Source organism: Zosterops lateralis (assembly GCF_965231275.1).
Source record: "Zosterops lateralis genome assembly, chromosome: 1".
Classification (NCBI taxonomy): domain Eukaryota; kingdom Metazoa; phylum Chordata; class Aves; order Passeriformes; family Zosteropidae; genus Zosterops; species Zosterops lateralis.
The window spans coordinates 1,740,715-1,766,160 of record NC_139762.1 but is presented as its reverse complement, the minus strand read 5'-3'; the positions used below and the strand labels follow the sequence as shown (position 1 = coordinate 1,766,160).

Below are 25,446 nucleotides of genomic sequence, written 5' to 3'. Positions count from 1 at the left end.
TCCTTTCCTTTCCTTTCCTTTCCTTTCCTTTCCTTTCCTTTCCTTTCCTTTCCTTTCCTTCCCTTCCCTTCCCTTCCCTTCCCTTCCCTTCCCTTCCCTTCCCTTCCCTTCCCTTCTCCCTTCTCCCTTCTCCCTTCTCCCTTCTCCCTTCTCCCTTCTCCCTTCTCCCTTCTCCCTTCTCCCTTTTCCCTTTTCCCTTTTCCCTTTTCCCTTTTCCCTTTTCCACAGGTGCTCCTGGTATCCCAAGGGGATTTCAATCCCAGCTGGGCTGCCATAGACAAATAAACAAATAAGACATATTTGTTTTATTTGTCTTATTCAGCAAATAAAACCTCATTTTGGCTCAGAGGATTCCATGGGAGATATTGCTATATGTAAAACCTATAGGTTAACCCATAGCTTAATCCTTTGCCTTTAAATTTATTCATCTTTAGAAGGTAACTCCCCACTGTACAAAAGTCAAAACCCATAACCAGCTTTAAAAAAACCTTTAAAAAGGTCACAGAAGCAAATTTCCCCAAGCAGCTGGTTTTTTATAACAGTTAAACCCCACACAAGAGCTAATTTAACTTATCAGTAATGAAAGCTCCACAATAAACTACAAGAAACTCTTCTCTCTAAAGAACTAACAGAAAATTATTTTTAAAAAACCCAACTATTTTTTTTAAAAAGTAAAATTTACCAAAAATCACAGGTTTTATCTCTTAATACTATTTATAAAAATATAAACAACTTGTAAAGAAAAAGAAAAGTGTTTTTAAAGTTTCATTTGGGTTTTTTTCTTTGTTCTTTTTTTAGTATTCATTAATAAAATCTACCTGTTTATTTTTAAGTTAAGCCTTGTTTGACCTTTTCCTCCTAATTCTATCCCACAAAAAAAAAAAAAAAAAAAAAAAAAAAAAAAAAAAAAAAAAAAAAGCCATTCAAACCAATACATTAAATTTAAGAAATAAAACCAAAAGTAAACATAAACCTTCCATATTGTCCTTGAAGGTTAAAAACCTTTGGAATTATTCCTGGGAATGTTCATCCCTTCCACAAGAGAAATTTCCTCCCCAATCCCATCCCCTTCCTCACCTGGAGTGAAACATCAACACCACCAACAACAAAAACTCTTCAATTTCCATCAATTTCCTCATTTCTTTTGTCGTTTTCTTTTCCCCGCAGGTAAATTTTATTCTCTTTATCAATATTATCAGAGTCCTGGCAACCAAGCTCCGGGAGACGAATGCAGGGAGGTGTGACTCCAGACAACAGTACAGGTGAGGGTCGCCTCTCTCTTGGATTTTGAGTTTATGAATCCCTTAATTTGGTTTTTTTTTCCTTTACAAAGTCCTGTGCCAGGGTTTAGAAGATGAGCGGAACTTGAATCTTTTGTCTTTAAATGTGTTTATTCAATTTTCTTATCTTAAGATCCACTTAACACCAAACTTAAAATAATTTTGTCAAAAAAACTCCCCAGGTTTAGTGCTCGAGGTATTTTAAAGGTTTCTGGTCCAATTAACTCCTAAAATGTGTCACAGTTTTGTGCCAATAATTGTCGCCCTAATTTTCAGCCTCCTGATTTTTGCTTTCGTGTTTCAGTTCTGCCAAAAAAAAAACTCCCCAGGTTTAGTGCCCGAGGTCTTTTAAAGGTTTCTGATCCAATTAAATCTTAAAAGGTGAAACGTTTACAGTTTTGTGCCAATAATTGTCACCCTAATTTTCATCCTCCTGATTTTTGCTTTCGTGTTTCAGCTCTGCCAAAAAAAAATTCCCCAGGTTTAGTGCTCGACGTCTTTTAAAGGTTTCTGATCCAATTAAATCTTAAAAGGTGAAACGTTTACAGTTTTGTGCCAATAATTGTCTTAGTGCTCGACGTCTTTTAAAGGTTTCTGATCCAATTAAATCTTAAAATGTGTCACAGTTTTGTGCCAATAATTGTCACCCTAATTTTCATCCTCCTGATTTTTGCTTTCGTGTTTCAGTTCTGCCAAAAAAAAAACTCCCCAGGTTTAGTGCTCGAGGTCTTTTAAAGGTTTCTGATCCAATTAACTCTTAAAAGGTGAAATGTTTACAGTTTTGTGCCAATAATTGTCTTAGTGCTCGAGGTCTTTTAAAGGTTTCTGATCCAATTAAATCTTAAAAGGTGAAACGTTTACAGTTTTGTGCCAATAATTGTTGCCCTAATTTTCAGCCTCCTGATTTTTGCTTTCGTGTTTCAGCTCTGCCAAAAAAAAATTCCCCAGGTTTAGTGCTCGACGTCTTTTAAAGGTTTCTGATCCAATTAATTCTTAAAATGCGTCACAGTTTTGTGCCAATAATTGTCGCCCTAATTTTCAGCCTCCTGATTTTTGCTTTCATGTTTCAGCTCTGCAAAAAAAAAAAAAAACTCCCCAGGTTTAGTGCTTGAGGTCTTTTAAAGGTTTCTGATCCAATTAACTCTTAAAATGTGTCACAGTTTTGTGCCAATAATTGTCACCCTAATTTTCAGCCTTCTGATTTTTGCTTTCATGTTTCTGCAAAAAAAACCTCCCCAGGTTTAGTGCTCGACGTCTTTTAAAGGTTTCTGATCCAATTAAATCTTAAAAGGTGAAACGTTTACAGTTTTGTGCCAATAATTGTCTTAGTGCTCGAGGTCTTTTAAAGGTTTCTGATCCAATTAAATCTTAAAATGTGTCACAGTTTTGTGCCAATAATTGTCGCCCTAATTTTCAGCCTCCTGATTTTTGCTTTCGTGTTTCAGTTCTGCCAAAAAAAAAACTCTCCAGGTTTAGTGCTCGAGGTCTTTTAAAGGTTTCTGATCCAATTAAATCTTAAAAGGTGAAACATTTACAGTTTTGTGCCAATAATTGTCACCCTAATTTTCAGCCTTCTGATTTTTGCTTTCATGTTTCAGCTCTGCCAAAATAAAACTCCCCAGGTTTAGTGCTTGAGGTCTTTTAAAGACTTCTGATCCAATTAACTCTTAAAATGTGTCACAGTTTTGTGCCAATAATTGTCGCCCTAATTTTCAGCCTCCTGATTTTTGCTTTCATATTTCCACTCTTGATTTTAACACGAACAAAGACTGACGTTTTGTAAACAACATTCTTTCCAGGAGGAAGGACAAAATGTTGAACTTCTGAATTGACCTCTGGGCTCAGAGGGGTGTTCCTTTCATCCCCCAACCCTTAATCAAATCCCAAACCCTGTTTAAACCCCAAATCTCAGTAAAATTCCTCTTTCTCTCCTCACGTCTCACCCTGACGGTGAGCGTCGTTCTTTCGTGTCGCGACTGTGACGAACGGTCGCCGTCGATTCTGGACACGCAATTTCTGCATCAAACAAAATTTAAGGCACAGCCCAAAATTCTCCACCTTCTTCTCATCTACATCCATTCTAAAAACTCCAAGCTACAAATTTTCACCCCAAAACAAACTAAACAAGTATCTAATTTAAATTTTCGTTGTTTTCTATTCGTCCATTTCAATTCATCCATCCATAAGTGTTGGGAGTTTTTCCCATGGGCTGGAATCAAAGACAATGCTGTCCTGGGGTCCCAGTCGGAGTCTTGGACCCCCAGGGCAATTCCAGGGGTTTTCCTTGTGCCCTGGACTCCAACAAGGGTGGAAAACTAAAATTTGGGAATTTAGTATATAGTAATATATATGGGGGAAGATGGAGGATTTGGGGCATTGTCTGCGTCTTTTTCCTTCACCTTCCTCTTCCTTCTTCTCCATGAATTTGGGTGGTTTCTGTAACTGGTCGGTAAAATCCTCATTGTGGACTTCGAGTTGTTGGTGATTGGATTTAAAATAAAAATAATTGAGGTGGCATTTCATAATTGGATGACATTTCATAAAAACAAAGGCAATGCTCTCCTGGGGTCCCAGTCGGGGTCTCGGAGCCCCCAGGGCAATTCCAGGGGTTTTCCTCATTCCCTGGACTCCAACAAGGGTGGAAAACTAAAATTTGGGAATTTAGTATATAGTAATATATATGGGGGAAGATGGAGGATTTTGGACGTTGTCTCAATTCTTTTCCTTCACCTTCCTCTTCCTTCTTCTCCATGAATTTGGGTGGTTTTCTGTAACTGGTCGGTAAAATCCTCATTGTGGACTTCACGTTGTTGAGTTATTGGGTTTAAAATAAAAATAATTGAGGTGGCATTTCATAATTGGATGGCATTTCATAAAAACAAAGGCAATGCTCTCCTGGGGTCCCAGTCGGGGTCTTGGAGCCCCCAGGGCAATTCCAGGGGTTTTCCTCATTCCCTGGACTCCAACAACGCTGGAAAACTAAAATTTGGTAATTTAGTATATAGTAATATATATGGGGGAAGATGGAGGATTTTGGACGTTGTCTGAATTCTTCACCCTCCTCTTCCTTCTTCTCCATGAATTTGGGTGATTTTCTCTAATTGATCAGTAAAATCCTCATTGTGGACTTCACGTTGTTGGTGATTGGGTTTAAAATAAAAATAATTGAGGTGGCATTTCATAATTGGATGGATTGTCCTTGAAAAGGCCTTGTAGAGGTAGAGAAAGGCTCCATTTCACCTCCATTTTCTACTTTGGTAGTCAGAGCTCACGGGTTGTGAGGCTGTGATGCAGAAAATTCCAGGGTTTTCCTCGTGCCCTGGACTCCAACAAGGGTAGAAAACTAAAATTTGGGAATTTAGTATATAGTAATATATATGGGGGAAGATGGAGGATTTTGGGCATTGTCTCAATTCTTTTCCTTCCTCTTCCTCCATCTTCTTCTCCATGAATTTGGGTGGTTTTCTGTAACTGGTCGGTAAAATCCTCATTGTGGACTTCACGTTGTTGGGTAATTGGGTTTAAAATAACAATAATTGAGGTGGCATTTCATAATTGGATGGATTGTCCTTGAAAAGGCCTTGTAGAGGTAGAGAAGGGCTCCATTTCACCTCCATTTTTTACCTTGGTAGTCAGAGCTCACGGCTCGTGAGGTTGTGATTCAATTCCAGGGGTTTTCCTCGTGCCCTGGACTCCAACAAGGGTAGAAAACTAAAATTTGGAAATTTCATATATAGTAATATATATGGGGGAAGATGGAGGATTTTGGGCATTGTCTCAGTTCTTTTCCTTCCTCTTCCTCCATCTTCTTCTCCATGAATTTGGGTGGTTTTCTGTAACTGGTTGGTAAAATCCTCATTGTGGACTTCACGTTGTTGGTGATTGGGTTTAAAATAAAAATAATTGAGGTGGCATTTCATAATTGGATGGATTGTCCTTGAAAAGGCCTTGTAGAGGTGGAGAAGGGCTCCATTTCACCTCCTTTAACCTTGGTAGTCAGAGCTCACGGCTCGTGAGGCTGTGATTCAATTCCAGGGGTTTTCCTCGTGCCCTGGACTCCAACAAGGGTAGAAAACTAAAATTTGGAAATTTCATATATAGTAATATATAGGGGGGAAGATGGAGGATTTTGAGCCTTGTCTCAGTTCTTTTCCTTCCTCTTCCTCCATCTTCTTCTCCATGAATTTGGGTGGTTTTCTGTAACTGGTCGGTAAAATCCTCATTGTGGATTTCAAGTTGTTGGGTTATTGGGTTTAAAATAAAAATAATTGAGGTGGCATTTCATAATTGGATGGCATTTCATAAAGTCAAAGGCAAAGCTCTCCTGGGGTCCCAGTCGGGGTCTTGGAGCCCCCAGGGAAATTCCAGGGGTTTTCCTCGTGCCCCGGACTCCAACAAGGGTGGAAAACTAAAATTTGGGAATTTAGTATATAGTAATATATATGGGGGAAGATGGAGGATTTTGGGCGTTGTCTCAATTCTTTTCCTTCACCTTCCTCTTCCTTCTTCTCCATGAATTTGGGTGGTTTTCTGTAATTGGTTGATAAAATCCTCATTGTGGACTTCACGTTGTTGGTGATTGGGTTTAAAATAAAAATAATTGAGGTGGCATTTCATAATTGGATGGATTGTCCTTGAAAAGGCCTTGTAGAGGTAGAGAAGGGCTCCATTTCACCTCCATTTTCTACCTTGGTAGTCAGAGCTCACGGGTCATGAGGTGGTGATGCAGAAAATTCCAGGGGTTTTCCTCGTGCCCTGGACTCCAACAAGGGTGGAAAACTAAAATTTGGGAATTTAGTATATAGTAATATATATGGGGGAAGATGGAGGATTTTGGGCGTTGTCTGAATCCTTTTCCTTCACCTTCCTCTTCCTCCATCTTCTTCTCCATGAATTCGGGTGGTTTTCTGTAACTGGTCGGTAAAATCCACATTGTGGATTTCGAGTTGTTGGGTTATTGGGTTTAAAATAAAAATAATTGAGGTGGCATTTCATAATTGGATGGCATTTCATAAAAACAAAGGCAATGCTCTCCTGGAGTCCCAGTCGGGGTCTTGGAGCCCCAGGGCAATTCCAGAGGTTTTCCCTGTGCCCTGGACTCCAACAAGGGTAGAAAACTAAAATTTGGGAATTTAGTATATAGTAATATATATGGGGGAAGATGGAGGATTTGGGGCCTTGTCTGAATCCTTTTCCTTCACCTTCCTCTTCCTTCTTCTCCATGAATTTGGGTGGTTTTCTGTAACTGGTTGATAAAATCCTCATTGTGGACTTCAAGTTGTTGGGTAATTGGGTTTAAAATAAAAATAATTGAGGTGGCATTTCATAATTGGACGGATTGTCCTTGAAAAGGCCTTGTAGAGGTAGAGAAGGGCTCCATTTCACCTCCATTTTCTTCCTTGGTAGTTGGAGCTCACAGGTCGTGAGGTTGTGATTCAATTCCAGGGGTTTTCTTCCTGCCCTGGACTCCAACAAGGGTGGAAAACTAAAATTTGGGAATTTAGTATATAGTAATATATATGGGGGAAGATGGAGGATTTTGGGCATTGTCTCAATTCTTTTCCTTCCTCTTCCTCCATCTTCTTCTTCCTGAATTTGGGTGGTTTTCTGTAACTGGTTGGTAAAATTTGCATTGGGGACTTCACGTTGTTGAGTTATTTGGTTTAAAATAAAAATAATTGAGGTGGCATTTCATAATTGGATGGCATTTCATAAAAACAAAGGCAATGCTCTCCTGGGGTCCCAGTCGGGGTCTTGGACCCCCAGGGCAATTCCAGAGGTTTTCCCTGTGCCCTGGACTCCAACAAGGGTGGAAAACTAAAATTTGGGAATTTAGTATATAGTAATATATATGGGGGAAGATGGAGGATTTTGGGGCGTTGTCTCAATTCTTTTCCTTCCTCTTCCTCTTCCTTCTTCTCCATGAATTTGGGTGGTTTTCTGTAACTGGTTGGTAAAATCCTCATTGGGGACTTCACGTTGTTGGGTTATTGGGTTTAAAATAAAAATAATTGAGGTGGCATTTCATAATTGGATGGATTGTCCTTGAAACGGCCTTGTAGAGGTAGAGAAGGGCTCCATTTCACCTCCATTTTCTACTTTGGTAGTCAGAGCTCAGGGTTCAAGAGGGTGTGATGCAGAAAATTCCAGGGGTTTTCCTCGTGCCCTGGACTCCAACAAGGGTGGAAAACTAAAATTTGGGAATTTAGTTTATAGTAATATATATGGGGGAAGATGGAGGATTTTGGGGCGTTGTCTCAATTCTTTTCCTTCACCTTCCTCCATCTTCTTCTCCCTGAATTTGGGTGGTTTTCTGTAACTGGTCGGTAAAATCCTCATTGTGGATTTCAAGTTGTTGGGTTATTGGGTTTAAAATAAAAATAATTGAGGTGGCATTTCATAATTGGATGGATTGTCCTTGAAAAGGCCTTGTAGAGGTGGAGAAGGGCTCCATTTCACCTCCTTTAACCTTGGTAGTCAGAGCTCACGGCTCGTGAGGCTGTGATTCAATTCCAGAGGTTTTCTTCGTACCCTGGATTCCAACAACAGTGGAAAACTAAAATTTGGAAATTTCATATATAGTAATATATATGGGGGAAGATGGAGGATTTTGGGGCGTTGTCTCAATTCTTTTCCTTCACCTTCCTCTTCCTTCTTCTCCATGAATTTGGGTGGTTTTCTGTAACTGGTTGGTAAAATCCTCATTGGGGACTTCACGTTGTTGGTGATTGGGTTTAAAATAAAAATAATTGAGGTGGCATTTCATAATTGGATGGATTGTCCTTGAAAAGGCCTTGTAGAGATAGAGAAAAGCTCCATTTCACCTCCTTTAACCTTGGTAGGTACCAAACGTCTCATTTCCAACCTTCTGGAGGTTCGGGAGGAGTCCCAGCTCTTCAGCCGGGTTTTTTTTGAGCCAAAAAAATGCACAAAAACAAAACGTTGTTTGTGCTGTTGAGGCCGTAAAACTCGGATTTGGTTTATTTGCTATTTTTTTATTTCCCTCCTGTGCTTTGTTAAGCTTGGGCTATTTTTTAAACCTGCCCTTCAGTGGGTTTTCAGGCTGAGCTAAAAAAAAAAAAAAAATCACAATTATGTGTCATTAATTTGTTTGGTTTTCCTTTGTCCTGCCAGCTCTTCTCCCTCGATAATTCAGGTTTATTTGCAGCACGGTTAAAAAACTGGACAGAGAAAAAAAAAAAAATCAGATTTCTGGGAGCAAACCACAACTGCCTGAGGCTTCTGGGGATCTCCTGGACTGCCCAGCAGGACATTTGGGAAAGGGGGGAGATGTATTTTTGGGATTTGGGATGCAAACCATGAGCTCACCGCTCCCACCTCCCTCTCCAAACAGACACACATTGGAGGCAGGAGGGAGATTTGGCAGGAAAACACCTCCCCAGTTTTCCCCTGCTCTGATTTATCCATTTATTTACTTCTCCCCGGCCGAAGCTTTGCCATTAATTATGGTTTTGGACGAGGCCACACTCCTTTTTTATTTTTTGTTTTTTTTTAAAAAAAAAAAGTGTTAAAATTCCCTGGGTGGTTTTGCTTGGACAGAGGCGGTGCTGGGATTTTCTGGGAGCTTCTCCATCCCCTCTGCCCCTCGGGGAGGGACGTGCTGGAACTCTTGGCACAAGGTTTAATCCCTCAATTAATGTCACTTCCAGGCAAAAGGCGATTTCCCTCCGGAGCCAGCCCGGCCAAACAACACTCGGGGTTGGTTTTGGTGCCTCCTCGGAGTGCCCAGCACAAATTCTGTGCTGCTTCTCCAAAAAAAAAAAAAAGAGATTTTCCAAGTGATGCCAAAGCTCAAAGCATCTCCTAGGAGTGGTCACCTCTTGTCCTCTTCCCCTTAGAATAATTCCATTCGTGTTAGTGTGGAAATAAATAATCCCAGGGTGATTATCTGCAGGTGGTTTTATTGCAGAGCTCTGGGGATCAGGGGCGCAGGATACAACCCCAAATCTGACTCCCACATGGATTAGAGATGGATGTTTTTATACCCCAGATTTGCAGGGATGAGGAGGAAAACAGGAGGAATTGAATTATTCCTGGTGGATAATTCAACCCCAAGGCCTCCTCTGCTCTCAGGGACTACAACCTCCCGTCCTGATTCCTCCTCTACACCAAGATTTCATCCAGAGGCATCAGGCTCCGTAAAATCCTGCCTGAACCCCAGGAATGTGGGGAGGGAACTGCCCCAGGCAGGGCTGGGGGCATCTCCCCACCCTCTGTTAGTGTGGAAATAAATAATCCCAGGGTGATCATCTGCAGGTGGTTTTATTGCAGAGCTCTGGGGATCAGGGGCGCAGGATACAACCCCAAATCTGACTCCCCACATGGATTAGGGATGGATGTTTTATACCCCAGATTTGCAGGGATGAGGAGGAAAACAGGAGGAAAACGTTCCTGGGGTGGATAATTCAACCCCAAGGTGGATAATTCAACCCCAAGGCCTCCTCTGCTCTCAGGAGCTACAACCTCCCGTGCTGATTCCTCCTCTACACCAAGATTTCATCCAGAGGCATCAGGCTCCATAAAATCCTGCCTGAACCCCAGGAATGTGGGGCTGGGGGCATCTCCCCACCCTCTGCCCCTGTCAGTGTGGAAACACACAATCCCAGGGTGATCATCTGCAGGGGCAGATAATAATAATTATCCAAATAATTTTATTGCAGAGCTCTGGGGATCAGGGGTGCAGGGTAGAACCCCAAATCTGACTCCCACATGGATTAGGGATGGATGTTTTTATCCCCTTTTGTTACATAATTATATATATTAATTCTTGGGTTTAATCTGGTTTTTTCTCACCTGAGATTCCAAAGCTGGTGGTTCGTGTGGGCTCGAGGGAGTGATTTTCCCTCTTGACCTCTGAAGGATTTGGGGTCTGGAGTCTGATCTGTGTCTCTGTGTCTGTGTTGAGCTCAGTGTGAGAAGGATGAGGAGCCTCAAGGTCTTGGTTTTCTTGGTTTCTCATGTTGTTTATTAATTCTTATCTTACAATTCTCTTTGTGTCCATTCAAGATGTTTACAGGACACGAGGTGACTCCCCCTGTGATGGGAGGTCACTCTGCCTTTATACAGATAATTAAGTGGTTATTATTGACCATTTCATACCAATGTCCATCACCTGCACTAACAGGGTCATTTCTACTCTGCCCCAACCCACTGAAACTCCCCTGTGCCCACGTCACTGCAGAATTTGGATGCCAAAGGAGAAGAAGAAGAAGAACCCAGGGCACCGCCCTGAAATCTCCACCTTGTCCCTTTGCATCCACATTCTAAAAATCCCCAAACTACAAAATCTTCTGCACAGTGATAACTACACCACTGTCTGTCACACCTTTGTGACTTGCAATTCTTCTCTCTGATGGATGTTTTTCTCATGGACCAAAATCAAAGATTGTGTCTCCCTGGGCTCTGTGCCAGGCAAACCCCACTGGGCAGACCCCAGACCCCCCTGGGCAGACCCCAGACCCTCCTGGACAGACCCCAGACCCTCCTGGGCGGACCCCAGACCCCCTTGCACAGACCCCAGACCCTCCTGGACAGACCCCAAACCCCCCTGGACAGACCCCAACCCCCCTGCACAGACCCCAGACCCTCCTGGGCAGACCCCAGACCCCCTGCACAGACCCCAGACCCCCCTGGGCAGACCCCAGACCCCCCTGGACAGACCCCAACCCCCCTGCACAGACCCCAGAGCCTCCTGGACAGACCCCAGACCCCCCTGCACAGACCCCAGACCCCCCTGGGCAGACCCCAGACCCCCCTGCACAGACCCCAGACCCCCCTGGGCAGACCCCAAACCCTCCTGCACAGACCCCAGACCCCCTGCACAGACCCCAAACCCTCCTGGGCAGACCCCAGACCCCCCTGGACAGACCCCAGACCCCCCTGGACAGACCCCAGACCCCCCTGCACAGACCCCAAACCCCCTGCACAGACCCCAGACCCCCTGGACAGACCCCAAACCCTCCTGCACAGACCCCAGACCCTCCTGGGCAGACCCCAGACCCCCCTGGACAGACCCCAAACCCCCTGCACAGACCCCAGACCCCCCTGGACAGACCCCAGACCCCCTTGCACAGACCCCAGACCCTCCTGGACAGACCCCAGACCCCCCTGGGCAGACCCCAGACCCCCCTGCACAGACCCCAGACCCCCCTGGACAGACCTCAGACCCTCCTGGACAGACCCCAAACCCCCCTGGGCAGACCCCAACCCCCCTGCACAGACCCCAGACCCTCCTGGACAGACCCCAAACCCCCCTGGGCAGACCCCAGACCCCCCTGCACAGACCCCAGACCCCCCTGGACAGACCCCAGACCCTCCTGGGCGGACCCCAGACCCCCCTGGGCAGACCCCAACCCCCCTAGACAGACCCCAGACCCCCCTGGGCAGACCCCAACCCCCCTGCACAGACCCCAGACCCCCCTGGACAGACCCCAGACCCCCTTGCACAGACCCCAGACCCTCCTGGACAGACCCCAGACCCCCCTGGGCAGACCCCAGACCCCCCTGCACAGACCCCAGACCCCCCTGGACAGACCCCAGACCCCCTTGCACAGACCCCAGACCCTCCTGGACAGACCCCAGACCCCCCTGGGCAGACCCTAGACCCCCCTGCACAGACCCCAGACCCCCCTGGACAGACCCCAGACCCCCCTGCACAGACCCCAGACCCTCCTGGACAGACCCCAGACCCTCCTGCACAGACCCCAACCCTCCTGCACAGACCCCAGACCCCCCTGGACAGACCCCAGACCCCCCTGGACAGACCCCAAACCCCCTGCACAGACCCCAGACCCCCCTGGACAGACCCCAAGTCCCCCTGGACAGACCCCAGACCCCCCTGGACAGACCCCAGACCCCCCTGGACAGACCCCAGACCCCCTGCACAGACCCCAGACCCCCCTGCACAGACCCCAGACCCTCTTTTTGGGGCCCCAGGCCTCTCTACCGAGGTCTGTGACTTCCCAGGGCGCCCAGAGGGATGCCCTGGACTCCAACAATTAATTATTAAACCCAAATTGTTCTATTGGATACACTGATCTGATCCAAGCAGGAATCCTTGTGGTTTCCATCAGGTCCCCCTAAATATCATTTCTCATGATTCTTAAACAATAATCATATTCCATCACGTCGCTTGATGGAGAGATGGGAAGGCTGATTCATGATCAGAATTCGATTTTATTCAGGTTTTCCAAGAACTTATATACTGGCCAGGGCTACACCCAAGGTGGAACCAAAATGGGCACAAAATGGTCACAAAATGGACACAAAATGGGCCTAAAATGGTCACAAAATGGACACAAAATGGGCAAAAAATGGGCCTAAAATGGACACAAAATGGACACAAAATGGACACAAAATGGACACAAAATGGGCACAAAATGGGCACAAAATGGACACAAAATGGTCACAAAATGGGCCTAAAATGGACTCAAAATGGACACAAAATGGTCACAAAATGGACACAAAATGGTCACAAAATGGGCCTAAAATGGACACAAAATGGACACAAAATGGTCACAGAATGGACAAACGGTCCCGAGGTCTCACCCTTTGATAAGTTTGGGTCCATTTGCACCTTGGGGTTGAATTGTCCAATCCCAGCTGCAGGTGATGCAGTCCCATCCTTCTTGTTTTCTCCCTCCAGCCACCGTTGTTTGTGCTTTGGGGCCTGAACACTTGTGCCACTTGTCCTTGCTTTATCCACTCACTAATTCCTGCTGGATCCCATCTTTATTTATTTTTATTTTTCCCAAACAAACCTGGCTGGGTTGGTGATTCCAGGGGCGTTTATCCACTCGTATCCCATTTTTATTTTCCCAAACAAACCTGTTGGGTTTGGTGATTCCATGAGAGGTTTATCCACTCACTAATTCCTGTTACATCCCATTTTTATTTTTTATTTTCCCAAAACAAACCTGGCTGGGTTGGTGACACCAGGGAGGTTGATCCACTCACTAATTCCTGCTGTATCCCATTTTTATTTTATTTTCCCAAACAAACCTGGCTGGGTTGGTGATTCCAGTGACGTTTATCCACTTGTATCCCATTTTTATTTTCCCAAACAAACCTGGCTGAGTCGGTGACTCCAGGTACATTTATCCATCACTAATTCCTGTTATATCCCATTTTTAATTTTATTTATTTTTTATTCCCTGCAGGAAGCTGCTGAAATCTACCCTCGTCCTCATGCCCCTGTTTGGTGTTCACTATATTGTCTTCATGGCCATGCCATACACAGACGTGTCAGGGATTCTTTGGCAAGTCCAAATGCACTATGAAATGCTCTTCAACTCTTTCCAGGTACGGAAAAATCGGGAAAAAAATGGGAATTTTGGCAGGGGAGGGGAATTGTGGGTTTTCCAGGCTGCCTTTGGGAGTAGGGCTGGATTTGTGTGGTTTGTACTGGTTTATACTGGGAGGGAAGTGGGATTTTGGGGCATGAAAAGGGTCAAAAATGGGAAAAATTGGGAAAATTTGGTGATTTTGTTACTGGTTTGTATTGGTTTATATTGGTTTATACTGTGTTATACTTAGTTATACTGGTTTATACTGGTTTATGCTGGGAGGGAAGTGGGAGGGGATTTTGGGGTACGAAAAGGGTCAAAAATGAGAAAAAATGGGGAAAATTTGGTGATTTTGTTACTGGGTTATAGTGGTTTATATTGGTTTATACTGTGTTATACTTGGTTATACTGGTTTATACTGGGTTATACTGGTTTGTACTGGTTTATACTGGGAGGGAAGTGGGAGGGGATTTTGGGGCATGGAAATGGTCAAAAATGAGAAAAAATGGGGAAAATTTGGTGATTTTGTAAGTGGTTTATACTGTGTTATATTCAGTTATCCTGGTTTATACTGGGAGGGGATTTTGGGGCACGAAAAGGGTCAAAAATGGGAAAAAATGGGGAAAAGTTGGTGATTTTGTTACTGGTTTATACTGGGTTATAGTGGTTTATATTGGTTTATACCGTGTTATACTCGGTTATACTGGTTTATACTGGTTTATACTGGTTTATACTGGTTTATGCTGGTTTATGCTGGTTTATACTGGTTTGTACTGGTCTATACTGGGAGGGAAGTGGGAGGGGATTTTGGGGAACGAAAAACATCAAAGATGGGAAAAAATGGGGAAATTTTGGTGATTTTGTTACTGGATTATAGTGGTTTATATTGGTTTATACTGTGTTATACTTGGTTATACTGGTTTATACTGGGTTATACTGGTTTGTACTGGTTTATACTGGGAGGGAAGTGGGAGGGGATTTGGGGCATGAAAAGGGTCCAAAAATGGGAAAAAATGGGGAAAATTTGGTGATTTTGTTACTGGTTTACACTGGATTATAGTGGTTTATATTGGTTTATGCTGTGTTAGGCTTGTTTATACTGGTTTATGCTGGTTTGTACTGGTTTATACTGGTTTGTACTGGTTTATACTGGGAATCCACAGGAAATTTTCTCCATTTCCCTCTCCTGCCTCACATTTCTCACACATATTTTGAGTATCCTCCAATCTCAGAGAAATCTTTGGGGGGAAAAGAGACTCAAATTTCCCTAATTTTAATTAGTTAATTTGTTGTTTCTTCCTCCCTTCCAGGGATTTTTTGTCGCCATCATTTACTGTTTTTGCAATGGAGAGGTGAGTCCTGAACACCTTAATTCCCTTAATTAATTCCCTTAATTAATTCCCTTAATTAATTCCCTTAATTCCCTTAATTAATTCCCTTAATTCCCTTAATTAGTTCCCTTAATTCCCTCGTTTCTTGGCTTAATCCCACACCCAACGCACATCCTCATTTCTACCACAACAAACAACCTCATTTTGATAAAAAATATTTTTTCTTCTCCCGCTCACGTGGATTTTTTTCTTCCCCTCTTTATTTTTTTTTTAATTTTTTCCCCTCAAGGTCCAAGCAGAAATCAAGAAGTCGTGGAGCAGGTGGACTTTAGCCCTCGACTTCAAAAGGAAAGCTCGGAGTGGGAGCACAACCTACAGCTATGGACCAATGGTTTCCCACACCAGCATCACCAACGTGGCCACCAGAGGGGCCCTGGCCCTGCACCTCAACACCAGACTCATCCCAGGGACCCTCAACGGCCACCGGAATTTGCCGGGATACGTCAAGAACGGCTCCATCTCCGAGAATTCCATGCCTTCCTCCGGCCCCGAGCAGTACAACAAGGACGAGGAATACCTCAACGGATCCGGGCTTTACGATGGAGACAGGCCCACGGTGCTGGTGGAAGAGGAGAAGGAGACGGTGATGTAAAAGACATCAAAAAGGGGCAAAAAAAAAAAAAACAAAATTTTTTTTTTCAGCCGAAGGATGAAAAAAAAAAACAAACAAAACAAAGATTCCCGGAGAGAGCGTTTAGTGGGAAAAGACCGTCGGGCCACGCTGCGGATCCCGGGGGTTTTCCTTGCAGTTTCTCTGTTCTGTGGAATGAGAGGTTAAGTTATTTGAGGAAAAAAAAAAAAAAATTAAAAAAAAACTAAAAAAAAAAGCAAATAAAAAAAGCGAGCCAGCGAGAACGATCCCATCCGCGAATTCCGGGATATCCCGGTGAGAACGGATCTCTCCAGAACCTGCTGGACATCAGAGATCCCAGGAGGTGGCCTGGGGTGGTCCTTGGATCCCTTGGAGGACGGGAGTGTCCCCCAGGAGAGCAGGGGGCGTGCGGGGAGGGCGCGGTGACATCGTCCTGGGAGGGGACGGGCCACCCCCGCGAGGGTCGGTGGCTTTGTGGCTTCGGTTTGTTCTCCACCTGGGGACACACACGGGGTTGGGAAAGGCCACGTTGGGTATGACCAGTCCCAAAGTTCTTCTTTGTCGCTGTTCCCGACACGAAAGAGTCACACGCGCCATCAGAAGTGAGGAGCGAAATAAGGAAAGTTTATTACGATTTGGGGTTTAAATAGGATTTGGAATTTGGTCAAAGATTTGGGGGGATGAGAGGAACACCCCTCTGACCCCCAGCGGTCAAACCAGGAGTCCATCACGGAGAGGAATGAAAACAATCTACTTTTATTTATGTTACAAGAGTAAGAAACTCCAGTAGAAAATACGTGAACAATCATCAGAAGGCTGAAAAATCAGGGCGATATTTCTTCCCTTGGGAATCCTCACTCCTCATGGATTCCTGTAGCCCTGAGGTGTTTTGGTTTTCTGAAATTCTTTTCCCAGGGAATTTTCTGTAAACAAAAAAAAAATATTTTTGTAACTTTGTTTTCATTCCTTTTCCCTTGTAGGGACTTCTTCTTGACGTCCCTCTGCTCTGACCAATGGGAGTGAAGAGGTTTTGTCTTTGTTTCACCAATCCAATTGATCTGTGTAAAATAATATAAAAGAGAAACACATCCCCAAAAAATAATAGAGTCATTTTCAGCCTTCTGAAGTTTGAAATCTGTGTCAATGTGATGTAAAAAAATGTCAGATGTGGGCAGGGATTTTCCTCTCCTCTCCCCGAGTCCTGGGAGCAAGGCACTGTTACTGCAGAAAGATTAAAGACTCCAAACATTTCAGAAGGCAAAGAGCACAAAAAAAAACCTTTATTGTCTAAATTCTTTATTTTCTAAATTATTATTACCATTTGTAAGGTGTTCCCATCCAGACTTGACTTGGTGAATAGGAACAACACCTCTCTGATCCCTCAGAGAAAAACAGCAAAACACCACCTGGAGAAAGATTGTTTTGAGAGAGGAGAGTTGTTTGCCAGGATTGTTTTGAGAAAAAGCTTTATTGAGGAATTTTTCTCTTGGGAAAAAAGTTAGAAACTGCCAACAGGTTAAAAATCTCTCAGGCCCAGAAATATCACCGGCACGGTTTTAGGGTGGGATGTGGTTTATGGGAATGTGCAGAATTCCTGCTTTTCCAGAGGGGTTGGTGGATGGGGAATCACCAAGGGCACGGAATTGGCACAACCCTAAAATCAGTTCCTGGGGTGGAGAAATCAGCCTTCTCTTTTTTTTGGGGTGCTCCTGGAAAGCAGCTTCAGCCTTTCCTTAAAACTCTGAATTGTTCCTCACTCTGCCCTCCCAATGTCCTGTTCCGTGGAATTCTGGAATGGTTTGGGTTGGAATTGACCTTAAAAGTCACCTCATTCCACCTTCCACTCTCCCAGGTTGCTCCAAGCCCTGTCCAACCTGGCTTTGGACACTTCCAGGGATGGAGCAGCCACAGTTTCTCTCTCTCTGGACAATTAATCCAAACCCTGATGAGGAGAAAGACTCCACCAGCTGCTCTGCTGAGGGCTAATTAAAGATTAATTTCCCCAAACTGTGAAGGAAGTCAGGAAGAGAAGGTGGGATCCCAACTTTGTGTCCCACTTTATCCATGTCTTAGATTTGGGCCTGATCAAAGCTCAGGGGAATCCAGGGAAAAATCTCCTCCCTCTGGCATTCCTGAGGTTTGGATTCAGACCTGATGGGGGATGTGGTGGCCATGAGGTTCTGGCAGGAGCTGGAGCTCCCCTCCATTCCCAATTCCCTCCTAATTCGCTTCCCAATTCCCTTCCCAATTCCTTCCTGTCCCAGAAGGTTCCCCATTTTCTCCAGGATGAATATTCCCAGCTGGGGAGGTTCTGGCAGGAGCTGGAGCTCCTCTCCATCCACAGCAGGTCACAGAATCCCGGAATCCCTGATGTTGGAAAAGCCCTCTAAGGTCATCCAGTCCCAGCTGAGCCTGATCCCACCAGAGCCCTGAGGGGGATTCCACATCCAGGAATTCCAGGGACACCTCCAGGGATGGGGAATCCAAACCTCCCTGAGAAATTCCAAGTCCTGAGCCCCCTTTCCATGGAGAAATGATCCCAAATATCCAATTTAACCCTTCCCTGGAATAACCTCAGGACGTTCCCTCTCCTCCTGTCTCCATTCCCAATTCCCTCCAGCTGTTCCCTCCTGTCCCAGGAGTTTCCCCCTGGAGCTCCTTTTCTCCAGGATGGACATTCCCAGCTGGGGAGGTTCTGGCAGGAGCTGGAGCTCCTCTCCATCCACGGCAGGTCACAGAATCCCGGGATCACTGAGGTTGGAAAAGCCCAAGTCCAAGTTGGGCCAGATTCTACACCCAGGAATTCCTGGGACACCCCCAGGGATGGGGAATCCAAACTTCCCTGGGGAAATTCCAAGCCCTGAGTCCCCTTTCCATGGAGAAATGATCCCAAATATCCAATTTAACCCATCTCTGGAATAACCTCAGGACGTTCCCTCTCCTCCTGTCTCCATTCCCAATTCCCTCCCAATTCCTTCCTGTCCCAGGAGTTTTCCCCTTTTCTCCAGGATGGACATTCCCAGCTGGGGAGGTTCTGGCAGGAGCTGGAGCTCCTCCCCATACATGGCAGGTCACAGAATCCCGGGATCCCTGAGGTTGGAAAAGCCCAAGTTGGGCCGGATTCCACACCCAGGAATTCCTGGGACACCCCCAGGGATGTGGAATCCAAACTTCCCTGGGGAATTCCAAGTCCTGAGCACCTTTTCCATGGGAAAATTCCTGCTGCTGTCCCACCTGACCCTGCCCTGGCCCAGCCTGAGGTCGTTCCCTCCTGTCCTGAACAGAAAACTCTGCCAATATTTATTTCTGATTTTTTTTTTTTCTCATCAGAAGAGGTCAAACCTCATCATGACTGTTTTTCCCACCAGATAAGAGTTATCAAAATATCAACTTTTCAAAAATTATTCTGTTTTCCTGCTCTCTTCTTCTACCCCTCCCGATTTTCTGGTTCAAGGACATTTCTGAGTTATCGTTTCACTGCTGGAACAAAACAAAAAAAAATACCAAAAAACCCCAACCAGTGACTCACCCTTTGCTCGTGTTTATTGCTCAAGATTGAGAACATTTGACAATCCCTCAGAAATTCAAGGAATCGGCAAAAGCCATAAATTTATTTATAAACAAACATCACCCTCCTCCCCTCCTTAACTGCAGCTCTCACTGAAATAATGAATTCAACACTGGATTATTTAGGATTGAAATAAATCAAGCCTGTTGTTAAATGCAGATAAAAAATTACAGGCACTAGGGTTGTGCACGGGAAAGAATTTTATTTTTTTTTTTTAATTCTTTTGAATTGCAAATCATAAATAGATTTTTCTTTCCTGGACGTTTCTGTGCGTGAGCAACATCCATGAAAAAAATTGGGATAATTTTGAGGCCAAAACAGAGGGAAAGCTGCCACTGAGGCCCAGCAGGATTTGGTTGTCACAGTGTGTTCCCATCATCCCAAACTCTTGATCGAGTTCATGGATCAGGATCTGTTATCTGGAGATCCAGGGTCGTCCCTCCTGGATTTTAGTGAGGAAGAATCGGAGCTGGGATGTCTGGAAAGAGAAAAAAAGCCTCAAATTCAGGTTGGGATTTGCCCAGGAAGGATAAATTGAATGATCTTGTTGGAGCTTGGCCAGATTTGGCTAAGAATGACAATTTTGGCTAATCTTTGGATTCAGAGCTCCTCTTCCCTCTTCCATCACCAGGACATTTCCCAATTTCCCAAGGAGTTTGTTGTCCCCATCCAAAGGCCTGAGCCCACCTGGGATGGCAGTTCCTCTCCTGTGGGATTTTCCTCTGGATTTTCCTCTCCCCAAAGGCCACAGGGGACAGAAATCTTGGAGGGGAGGGTTCGTTTGTTCAGGATCCATCCCCAAATCCTGCAGGAATCACAGGGTTCAGCTCCAACCACGGGATTGTGGAGCAGAGAGAGCAGCAAATGTAGGTGGGGTGTGGTAAAGGTAGCATGGGATTGTTGTCATGGAATTGTTGTCATGGAATTGTTGTCATGGAATCATCACCATGGGATCGTTGTCATGGAATCATGACCAAGGGGTTGTTGTCATGGAATTCTTATCATGGAGTCACTACCATGGAATCATTGTCATGGAATCATGACCATGGAATCGTCATGGAATCATTACCATGGAATTGTTATCATGGAATTGTTGTAATGGAATCATGACTAAGAGGGTTGTTGTCATGGAATTATTGTCATGGAGTCATTACCATGGGATTGTTGCCATGGAATTGTTGTCATGGATTCATGACCAAGGGGTTGTTATCATAAAACCATTACCATGTGAGTGTTGTCATGGAATCATCACCATGGAATTGTTATCATGGAATTGCCATGGAATCATGACCAAGGGGTTGTTGTCATGGAATTGTTGCCATGGAGTCATTACCATGGGATTGTTGCCATGGAATTGTTGCCATGGAATCATGACCATGGGATTGTTGCCATGGAATTGTTGCCATGGAATCATGACCATGGAATCATTGTCATGGAATTGTTGTCATGGAATCATGACCAAGGGGTTGTTGTCATAAAACCATTACCATGTGAGTGTTGTCATGGAATCATCACCACAGAATTGTTATCATGGAATTGCCATGGAATCATCACCAAGGGGTTGTTGTCCTGGAATCATCACCATGGAATTATTGTCATGGAATCATTACCAGGGAATCATCACCATGGAATTGCTGCCATGGAATGATTACCATGGAATTGTTGCCATGGAGATGCCATGGAATCATTACCATGGAATCATTGTCATGGAATTGTTGTCACGGAGTCATGACCATGGGATTGTTGCCATGGAATCATTTTCAGGGAATCATTACCATGGAATTGTTGTCATGGAATTGTCATGGAATTGTCATGGAATCATGACCAAGGGGTTGTTATCATAGAACCATTACCATGGAATTGTTGTCATGGAATCACCACCATGGGATTGTTGTCATAGAACCATTACCATGGAATTGTTGCCATGGAATCACCACCATGGAATCATTGTCATGGAATTGTTATCCTGGAATTGTTGCCATGGAATCGTTATCCTGGAATCATCCCAGAAGGAACTGGGTTGGAAAATTACCTTAGAGCTCATCCCATCCCATGGGCAGGGACACCTTCTGCTATCCCAGGTTGCTCCAAGCCCTGTCCACCTTGAAAAACGGCGGAAAAAACTTTCCCAATTTCACTTCCAGGCAAAGACCCAAAGGAGCTGTTCCCTGTTTTTTCCTGTTTTTTCCCTCCTCCTCCGTCTCAGATCCATGCCCGTTTTTCCTCTCATCCCAGAAAACATCTGGCAACACTCTGGAGTTCTGTGCAGCCTCTCACTTCTCCCAGCCAAGCCGTGCATTGCAGTGTCCCAGGGCTGGCTGGTTTAACGTGGAATCTCCCTGGAATCTTTTGGATCAGCGTCCTCTTCTCCAGAGCCACACGTTGGGCTTGGACAGGGAATTTCACCCCTGGCAGGTTCCTCCGTGGTTCCTCTTCTATTCCCACCCTTGCTCCGTGATCCTGCTCTTTTCTGGGATTTAACAGCTGATTAATCTTCCTTTTACTTCTTCGGGACGACTTTTTGGCAGAATTTTTGCCATTCCTGCTCCTCCTGGGCCAGTGCAGACAATTATTTTTCTGCCTCCTCATTCTCCTTGGTCCGGGTTCAGATGAGATCACGTCTTGTCCTGCCCCTCATCATTCCTCAGCTCCGCTCCTCCTCTTGTTCCGCGGCCCAAAGATCTCCCAAAATCCAAATTTTCCAGCCAAGGCTTGGCTTTGTTTATCTGTTTATGGGCCATCAGCTGGAGGTCAGGGAACGTCCACCGCGCTGGGAACGATTTTCTGCTTTTCGAACCGTGAAAATCCACAGAGAGAAAAGATCTCCAAAGGTTTTTATTCCTCTTGGTCGTCTCGACAAACTCAGTGGCTGGAAGGGGTTTTGATTTCAGGTTCTGATGTTTAGAAAAGTTAAGAAATCTCATTTATAGGTTGGGTTCTTTTCCTCACAGACGTCCTCCCTTGGTGATTCCAAGTCCTCCTTGAGGTATTTGAGTCCTCCTTGGTATTTCCAAATCCTCCTTGGTGTTCCTAGGTCCTCCTTGGTGTTTCCATGTCCTCCTTGATGATTCCACGTCTTCCTCAGTGTTTCCAAGTCCTCCTTGGTGATTCCACATCCCCCTTTATGTTTTCATGTCCCCCTTGATTTTTCCATGTCCTCCTCAGTGTTTCCACGTCTTCCTCAGTGTTTCAAAGTCCTCCTTGGTGATTCCACATTCCACTTTATGTTTTCATGTCCTCCTTGATATTTCCATGTCCTCCTCAGTGATTCCAAGGTCCTCCTTGGTATTTCCATGTCCACCTTCGTGTTCCCAGGTCCTCCTCAGTGTTTCCATGTCCTCCTCGGTGATTCCAAGTCCTCCTTGGAGTATTTGAGTCCTCCTCGGTATTTCCAGATCCTCCTCAGTGTTTCCAAGTCCTTGACGATTCCAGGTTCTCCTTGGTGTTTCCATGTCCTCCTTGATGATTCCACGTCTTCCTCAGTGTTTCAAAGTCCTCCTTGGTGATTCCACGTTTCCCTTTATGTTTTCATGTCCCCCTTGATGCTTCCATGTCCTCCTCAGTGATTCCAAGGTCCTCCTTGGTATTTCCATGTCCACCTTCGTGTTCCCAGGTCCTCCTCAGTGTTTTCATGTCCTCCTTGGTGATTACATGTCTTCCTTGGTGTTTCCATGTCCTCTTTGGTGTTCCCAGGTCCTCCCGGGTATTTCCAAGTCCTCCTCAGTGATTCCAAGTGCTCCTTGGTATTTCCAGATCATCCTCAGTGTTCCCAGGTCCTCCTTGGTGTTCCCAGGTTCTCCTTGGTGTTCCCAGGTCCTCCTTGGTGTTTCCATGTCCTCCTTGATGATTCCATGTCTTCCTCAGTGTTTCCAAGTCCTCCTTGGTGATTCCACATTCCATTTTATGTTTTCATGTCCTCCTTGAGGTTTCCATGTCCTCCTTGGTGATTCCAACGTCCTCCTTGGTATTTCCATGTCCACCTTCGTGTTCCCAGGTCCTCCTCAGTGTTTCCAGGTCCTACTTGGTGTTCCCAAGTCCTCCTTGGTGATTCCATGTCCTCCTTTATGTTTCCATGCCCTCCTTGGCGATTCCATGTCTTCATTGATGTTTCCATGACTTCCTTGGTGTTCCCAGGTCCTCCCTGGTATTTCCAAGTCCTCCTCAGTGATTCCAAGTCCCCCTTGGTATTTCCAGATCGTCCTCAGTGTTCCCAGGTCCCCCTTTGTGTTTCCAGCTCCTCCTTGATGATTCCATGTCCTCCTCAGTGATTCCACATTCTCCTTTATGTTTTCATGTTCTCCTGGATATTTCCATGTCCTCCTCAGTTATTCCATGTCTTCTTCAGTGTCTCCAAGTCTTCCTTGGTGTCCCCATGTCCTCCTCAGTGTTCCAAGGTCCTCCTTGCTGTTCCCAGGTCCTCCTTGGTGATTCCATGTCCTCCTCAGTGTTTCCATGTCCTCCTTGGTGATTCCACATCCGCCTTTATGTTTTCATGTTTTCCTTGACATTTCCATGTCCTCCTCAGTGATTTTATGTCTTCTTCAGTGTTTCCAAGTCTTCCTTGGTGATTCCATGTCCTCCTTGGTGATTCCAGGTTCTCCTTGCTGTTCCCAGGTCCTCCTTGATGATTCCATGCCTTCCTTGGTGTTTCCAAGACCTCCTTGGTGATTCCACGTCCCACTTTATGTTTTCATGTCCTCCTTGATGTTTCCATGTCCTCCTTGGTGATTTCAAGTCCTCCTTGATGATTCTGTGTCCTCCTTGGTGATTCCACATCCTCCTTTATATTTCCATGCCCTCCTTGGTGATTCCATGTCTTCCTTGATGTTTCCATGACTTCCTTGGTGTTCCCAGGTCCTCCTTGGTATTTCCAAGTCCTCCTCAATGATTGCAAGTCTTCCTTGGTATTTCCAGATCCTCCTCACTGTTCCCAGGTCCTCCTTGGTGATTCCAGGTCCTCCTTGGTGTTCCCATGTCCTTCTTGATGATTCCAAGTCCTCCTCAGTGTTTTCTTGTCCTCCCTGGTGATTCCAATTCCTCCTTGGGGTTTCCAGGTCCTCCTTAGTATTCTCAGGTCCTCCTCGGTATTTTCATGTCCTCCTTGGTGATTCCAAGTCCTCCTTGGTGTTTCCAGGTCCTCCTTGGTGTTTTTGAGTCCTCTCCAATGTTTCCATGTCCTCCCTGGTGATTCCAATTCCTCCTTGCTATTTCCAAGTCCTCTTCCATGTTTCCATGTCCTCCTCAGTGATTCCAAGGTCCTCCTTGGTATTTCCATGTCCACCTTCGTGTTCCCAGGTCCTCCTCAGTTTTTCCAGGTCCTACTTGGTGTTCCCAAGTCCTCCTTGGTGATTCCATGTCCTCTTTTATGTTTCCATGCCCTCCTTGGTGATTCCATGTCTTCATTGATGTTTCCATGACTTCCTTGGTGTTCCCAGGTCCTCCCTGGTATTTCCAAGTCCTCCTCAGTGATTCCAAGTCCCCCTTGGTATTTCCAGATCGTCCTCAGTGTTCCCAGGTCCCCCTTTGTGTTTCCAGCTCCTCCTTGATGATTCCATGTCCTCCTCAGTGATTCCACATTCTCCTTTATGTTTTCATGTTCTCCTGGATATTTCCATGTCCTCCTCAGTGATTCCATGTCTTCTTCAGTGTCTCCAAGTCTTCCTTGGTGTCCCCATGTCCTCCTCAGTGTTCCCAGGTCCTCCTTGCTGTTCCCAGGTCCTCCTTGGTGATTCCATGTCCTCCTCAGTGTTTCCATGTCCTCCTTGGTGATTCCACATCCGCCTTTATGTTTTCATGTTTTCCTTGACATTTCCATGTCCTCCTCAGTGATTTTATGTCTTCTTCAGTGTTTCCAAGTCTTCCTTGGTGATTCCATGTCCTCCTTGGTGATTCCAGGTTCTCCTTGGTGTTCCCAGGTCCTCCTTGATGATTCCATGCCTTCCTTGGTGTTTCCAAGACCTCCTTGGTGATTCCACGTCCCACTTTATGTTTTCATGTCCCCCTTGATGTTTCCAGGTCCTCCTTGGTGATTTCAAGTCCTCCTTGATGATTCTGTGTCCTCCTTGGTGATTCCACATCCTCCTTTATATTTCCATGCCCTCCTTGATGATTCCATGTCTTCCTTGATGTTTCCATGACTTCCTTGGTGTTCCCAGGTCCTCCTTGGTATTTCCAAGTCCTCCTCAATGATTGCAAGTCTTCCTTGGTATTTCCAGATCCTCCTCACTGTTCCCAGGTCCTCCTTGGTGTTTCCATGTCCTCCTTGATGATTCCATGTCTTCCTCAGTGTTTCCAAGTCCTCCTTGGTGAT

General features: G+C 45.1%; 1 protein-coding gene and 1 long non-coding RNA gene across 4 annotated transcripts in view; both read left to right on the top strand.

Annotated features, from left to right (window-relative positions):
• Positions 1 to 15,803, top strand: part of PTH1R (parathyroid hormone 1 receptor) — a 125,997-nt gene extending 110,194 nt beyond the window's left edge. For all 3 annotated transcript variants that reach the window (XM_083864174.1, XM_083864173.1, XM_083864175.1), the window contains 4 exons: positions 1,168 to 1,262; positions 13,460 to 13,601; positions 14,896 to 14,937; positions 15,206 to 15,803. In XM_083864174.1, the coding sequence (XP_083720300.1) occupies positions 1,168 to 1,262; positions 13,460 to 13,601; positions 14,896 to 14,937; positions 15,206 to 15,568 (642 nt within the window). In that variant the 3' untranslated portion in view covers positions 15,569 to 15,803. The remainder of the gene's footprint in view (positions 1 to 1,167; positions 1,263 to 13,459; positions 13,602 to 14,895; positions 14,938 to 15,205) is intronic.
• Positions 15,804 to 23,540: 7,737 nt separating this feature from the next.
• LOC310911003 lies at positions 23,541 to 25,145 on the top strand. Its single transcript, XR_014590436.1, has 3 exons — positions 23,541 to 23,710; positions 23,751 to 23,870; positions 24,392 to 25,145. It is a non-coding gene; the product is annotated as an uncharacterized lncRNA (long non-coding RNA).
• The last annotated feature ends 301 nt before the right edge of the window (positions 25,146 to 25,446 follow it).